Below are 5570 nucleotides of genomic sequence, written 5' to 3'. Positions count from 1 at the left end.
CTATAGCAAAAATCTTAAAAAAAAAAAAAAAAAGAGCTAGCAGGTGGTTTGGTAGTTAAGGCACTGGACTCCCACATGGTGGACCATGGTTTGAGTCCTGGACCTGGAGGCTTGCTTTCTAACTCTCTCTCTCTCTCTCTGTCATTCACTGTTTAAATTAAAAAATGATAATAACAGGGAGCCAGCAGATGGCATAGAGGTTAGGCCACTGGACTCCCACATGGCCAACCGCTGTTTGAGTCCTGGACCCAGTGGCTCGAAAATCATGCCAGGTGCATGTGTGTGCGTGCCCAAGGTCCTGGGGGAAGAATGGAGGAGAAGGGATTGCATAGTGGTCATTTCCCCCAGGGGGCAATTTCTTACTTTCCCTCTCACTGTCTATGTCTCTCTGTCTCTGGTGAATACACATGCTCCCAGGCAAAAACTTCTGAAAAGTGATAATAATAAGTAAAATAATTGAACTGCTCAGTTGGATTATAACAAAAGAACTCAGTGGAAAGCTAAGGGCTAAGGGAGGGCAAGGTGTAATGGAAGAATTGATGGCATTTAAGTGCATAAAACTAGACCCACTCCCTTAGAGCCTTAGAGCCTAGTGTAAAGGTGGGAAGTGAGGTGTGGAGTTCTGGGGGCATCAGTGCTGGTGATCTAGCAGAGCAAGTTGAAAGTAGTTGAGTGGTGTCTCCAGAGGCACGTGATGGCCCGGCCACCATCTTCCACCCCAGGAGATGCTGCTGCCTGGGGCAGGCTGGGGCCACATGGAGGCCCGGGTTCCATTCTGCCCACCCTAAGAGCCCATGGCATGCACCTGTAGTCCCAGCTACTCAGGAGGCTGAGGCAGGAAGATCACAACATAGAGACCCTGTCTAACAAAAGGAAAAGAGGGACTGGCAGGTGGCTTGATAGTAGAGGTGCTGGACTCCCACCTGGCTGACTATGGTTTGAATCCTGGACTTGGACACTTGCCTTCTTACTTTCCATCTCTCTCTTTCTCTGTGTCTCTCTCTGGTCAAATTTAAAGATAATAATCAATTTTAAATATTTTTTAAAAGAAAAAGGCAAGTGATGATTATCTTTTAAGCTTATTTTATTTATTATTATTTTTTAATTTGCTATAGGGCAGGGCCAGCAGATCCTGTGACTTGAAACTCACACCAGGCATGTGTGCAGGTGTGCCCAAGATCCCAAAAGGAGAATGGAGGACAAGGGATTGCATGTGGCCATCCCTCCTGGGGTGTGTGTGGGGGGTTGATTTCTCACTTTCCCTCTTACTGTCTCTGTTTCTCTCTCCAGCAAGCACATGTGCCCTGTGACAAAGACCTCTAAAAGAAAAAATATTGCTATAGGGCACGTACACCAGAGACAGAGAGAAAGAGAAGGAAGGTGAGAAAGCAAGCCACCAGGTCCAGGACTTGAACCACAGTAGTCATGTGGGAGTCCAGCGCCTGAGCCACCACGCCGCCTGCTGGCCTCTGTCCTCTTCTTTCTCACCTTCTTAGCCTCTGGTTGAGGCTCCCTCCTTCTTGAAAGATGATCACCTTGGGCCTAGCAGGTGGTCTAGATCGGAGGACCCTCAGGACTGGAGGCAGGAGATGGCAAGTATCCCCACAATCTCTGGTCCCCCACTGGGATTTCCAGCCACAGCAGTAGTACCTTGGGGGCATAACCTCACAGGGATCTGGGTCTGAGGCGCAGGCAGGTGGGGTTGGCATCACCCCCTGCAGATTCAAGGGATTGGTGGCCTGGAGCAATGGAGGTGACCTCTTTGGCAGGAAGAGGTAGGCTCTGTGTCTCCTGAGCTAACATCCTCCACAGGAGTCCCGGCACCTTCTGGTGAGGCGTATCTGACGTGTGTGCGTGCGCTCATGCGTGTGTGTGCAACTTCCAGTTCCCTTTTAATTTCTTTTCTTCTGCCCTTTGCTGGGCATTTTTCTCAGCCTGCCTCTCTTAACCGCCAGAGGTTTTCAAGAGGAGAGATAAACCCCAAGGGAGTGAGGAACAACCTGCAGGGGCGGGAAGGGCAGGAGGTAGATCCGGTGCGTGTGCGTAAGTTGGCACTGCTCTGCAGCCAGCACGAGAGTCGGTAGAAGGCTGTATGAGGGAAGATACCCACACCCCGCCTTCCACGTAACTACCTCCTCCGCAGCAGCTCAGGCTCCTCTTCCAGAGAGTAAGAAATAGCGAGCAAGGGGCGCCTCTGAATCAGGAAAGGGAGCGGGAGAGTCTGCTTCCAAAGTGGGGCGCCTCTGAATCAGGAAAGGGAGCGGGAGAGTCTGCTTCCAAAGTCTGAATTTGTCAGCAGGGGGGCTGTCATCTGGGTCCTGACCCAGCAAAGCCACCTACATATAGCAGTTTCCCTTTCCTGGTAGTCAGGGCCCAGCACCGACCCGGGCTAGGTGAGTGCAGAGGGGATCTGGACCAGCAGGCTCCGTGTCAGTGACCTGATTTCCCCAAGATTGGCAAGCAGCCGCGTGGCAGGCCAGCCCCTAGCCCAGGGCTGGGGCCTGCTCCTCCAGGTGGGGAATTTAACACCCATATTTTCGCACCACTGGGCGGGGGGAAAGAACCTCTGTTTGCAGTGGCCCAGGGGCACAGCATCTATGAAAGGAAGCCTAAAAAATGGGTGTTAGAGGGGTGTGATTATTGGTGACATGAGCTGCGTTTTGAACTCCCCTTGATTTTGCATGGGGCAGCGGGATGCCATGAAGGAGCCTGAGATTTGGTGTTGAAGGTCCAGGTACTGTCAGTTGAGCGGCCCTAGGAAGGTCATCCATTGGTTTTTTTTTGAGAGATGTTTGCTATGGGGGCCTGAGCTTGCTGGAGAGACAGAAAGCGATAAAACACCTCCCAGTGGGGATGGCTGTGCTGGAATCCCTTCTCCATTCTCCTCTGGGAATTTTGGGCACACACTAACAGGCCATCGTCATGAATTTCAAGTCACAGGTCCGCAGAATGCGGAGACCAGCGCCTTAAGCACTACACCGCCTGCTGGCCTTATCTAGTCCTTTCGAATCCCTGGCTGAATCCTCTCTCTCTTTTTAAAAGGTTTTTGGCCCTATGATGCATGTACTCTCCAGAGAAAGACAAAGAGAGGGAAAGTGAGAAGGCGAGATCACCCCTCCCCCTTCCTGGGATTTTGGGCATGCATACACAGGGCCCTGAGTAATTTTCAAGTGGCCAGGTCCAAGATCCAACTGCAGTCAGCTATGCCGCTTGCTGGCCCTGAATCCTATCTCTCTCTCTCTTTTTTCTTTTTGGAGAGATGTTTGCTATAGGGTGCCCACACTTGCCAGAAAGAGACAGACAGAGAGACAGGGAGCAAGAAATCACTCCCCTGGGGGAGGTGGCCACGCACAATCCCTTTTCCTCCATTCTCGTCTCAGGATCTTGGGCACATGCACATGCGCTTGGTGTGTAAGTTTTTAAGTCACCGGGTCTGGGACTCGAACTGTAATCGACTACATGGGAGTCCAGCAACATAGCCATTACACTATTGGGGCCAGCAAGTGGCATTGTGGCTAATGGCACTGAACTCCCTCATGGCTAATCACAGTTCAAGTCCCGGGCCTGGTGGCTTGCTTTCTCACCTTTCCTCTCTCTTCCTCTCTCACTCTGTCCCTCCCTGATCATGTTAAAATAAATAAATGAATAATAAAGTTAAAATAAAATAATTATTTATTTAGTTTAATTTGACCAGAGAGAGAGGAAGAGAAAGTGGGAAAGCAAGCCACCAGATCTAGGACTCAAACCACCACGGTTGGCTGTGTGGGAGTCCAGTGCCCTTAATCATCACACCACCTGCTGGCCCTGCTGAATCCTCTTTTATATAAGAGAAGTTACCCCAGTTTTCCCTACCCTTCAGGACATTGGGCCATAAGTTATATATGACTCAACTCCAACCATCTTTTAATTATCATTTTATTTAAATGTATTTATCTATTTATTTATATTTGACCAGAAAGGGACAGAATGAGAGATAGAGAGGGAAAGTGAGAAAGCAAGCTGCCAGGTCTGGGACTTGAACCATGATCAGCCAATGTGGGATTCTAGCACTCTTAACCACCACACCACCTGCTGGCTCCCCAACAATACTTTTATCGGGAAGAAAATATAAGGCGTGAGGAAGAAGAGGTCGCACCATAATTAAAGGGTGGTTTATCTTTTCAGCTTTATCAATGAATCATTTATCCCAGAGTGATTTAAATGCTCCCCTTTTCCAATAGAACCTCACACCTGCTCCCAGCGCCAGAGACAATTACTCTGGGAAAAAACAGGTATTTCATGTGGCACCTCAGTCCAGCTCCACTGGGATTTACTACGATTCATAATAATGACTGTTTATGTTTACTGGGCATTAAACACTGTGCTTCAGGGAAATGAATGGGCTCTAATCCTCACACCGACTCAGCAAGTTAAATGCCATTACCCCATTTCACAGAGCAGAGCTCCCTGCTTAACTCTATCTGAAATCTTGCCCAGCCCCCAGGATTCCAATGTTCTCTTTAGAGAACTAAGCAAAATGATTGGCTGGGCTCAGGGACCCGGCCCCCCAGTTAGCACTGAAAATCTCTGGTATTACCATCCCAGAGCTTTCCAAATTTAGACCTAGGAAATCACAGAGACACCATCCAAGAAAATGTTATTCTCTGCAGGCTGGGGGTGGGGAGGGGTCTGTAGTCGGAGGAGGAGAATAAGGCCCTGGAGGGGCTGGGAGTGAGTGAGTGCAATTTTCCTAAAAAGAGGAAAGCCACTTTCATTCAAAGGGCTGTGGAATTCCGGCTGGAAATGGGTTTTCCTTGCAGTTAATCATCTGCGAGGCTCTTTGCCTGATTCCAGAAACCCACAACTCACACTTAGGGTCACAAAATCCTGGCCATCTATTTGCCAAACCCCATAGATGTTATCCTTATGAATCCACCCGCCCCTGCTCGGTCTCCTCTGGAGCAGAACGAAATCCATTCCAGGGCTTTTGCAGGAAGTCTTCAGGTTCTTGAGTTCGGCCCCTTTCGACTTCAAAGCCCCCCTGAGAGCAAAGGACTTTGAAAAGATACGAAATGCTCAGACTTCTTATCGCATCCCTGCTCCCTCCCGAGCGAGTCATAAATTCCGAGCCTCCGCGGCTGCCCTCTCTCCCCTCGGCTCTCCTAGCCTCAAGGTCTCAAAGGACAAACCTGTCACTTCCCGTCCCCGCCCCCCTACCTCCTGGCCCTGGTAGCAACCGAACGTAGCGGGGACTGAGGGGCGCGAGGTTCAGGACTTGCTGGAGGGGTGAGCGTAATGGGCGCCCCAACGTCACCAGCTCAGCACCGCCCGGGGACCCTGCTTCCCCTCCACAATTTCTTCTCGACCCGGTGGGCTGGGGGCCGGTCGGGTCCTGGCAGCCGCGACCCCGCCAAGTGCGCAGCACGCTGCCCTGCGCGTCCTCCCGCCAGCGGCGCGGAGCAGGCGCGGTGACGCGCTCCCGTGTGTCCGTGCTTCTCCGCAGGCCAGGAGGGCATCCTGCGCTGCCACCCGGACCTGGCGGGCCGAGAGCTGCAGCAGGGCACGCTTACAGCCGAGTCGCGGCGGGGGGC

The 5570-nt window shown here is 51.3% G+C and overlaps 1 protein-coding gene across 1 annotated transcript in view; it reads left to right on the top strand.

Moving 5' to 3' along the window:
- Window positions 1-5570, top strand: part of URAD (ureidoimidazoline (2-oxo-4-hydroxy-4-carboxy-5-) decarboxylase) — a gene marked incomplete in the record, with an annotated part of 22715 nt that overhangs the window by 16565 nt on the left and 580 nt on the right. Inside the window, 1 exon segment of the mRNA XM_014583108.2 lies at window positions 5483-5566. Coding sequence (XP_014438594.1) covers window positions 5483-5566 — 84 coding nt within the window.

This window comes from Tupaia chinensis, unplaced genomic scaffold (assembly GCF_000334495.1).
Source record: "Tupaia chinensis unplaced genomic scaffold, TupChi_1.0 Scaffold144045_1, whole genome shotgun sequence".
NCBI lineage: Eukaryota > Metazoa > Chordata > Mammalia > Scandentia > Tupaiidae > Tupaia > Tupaia belangeri.
Note: the sequence above shows the minus strand (reverse complement) of the source record. Positions and strands in the feature narration are given on the sequence as shown.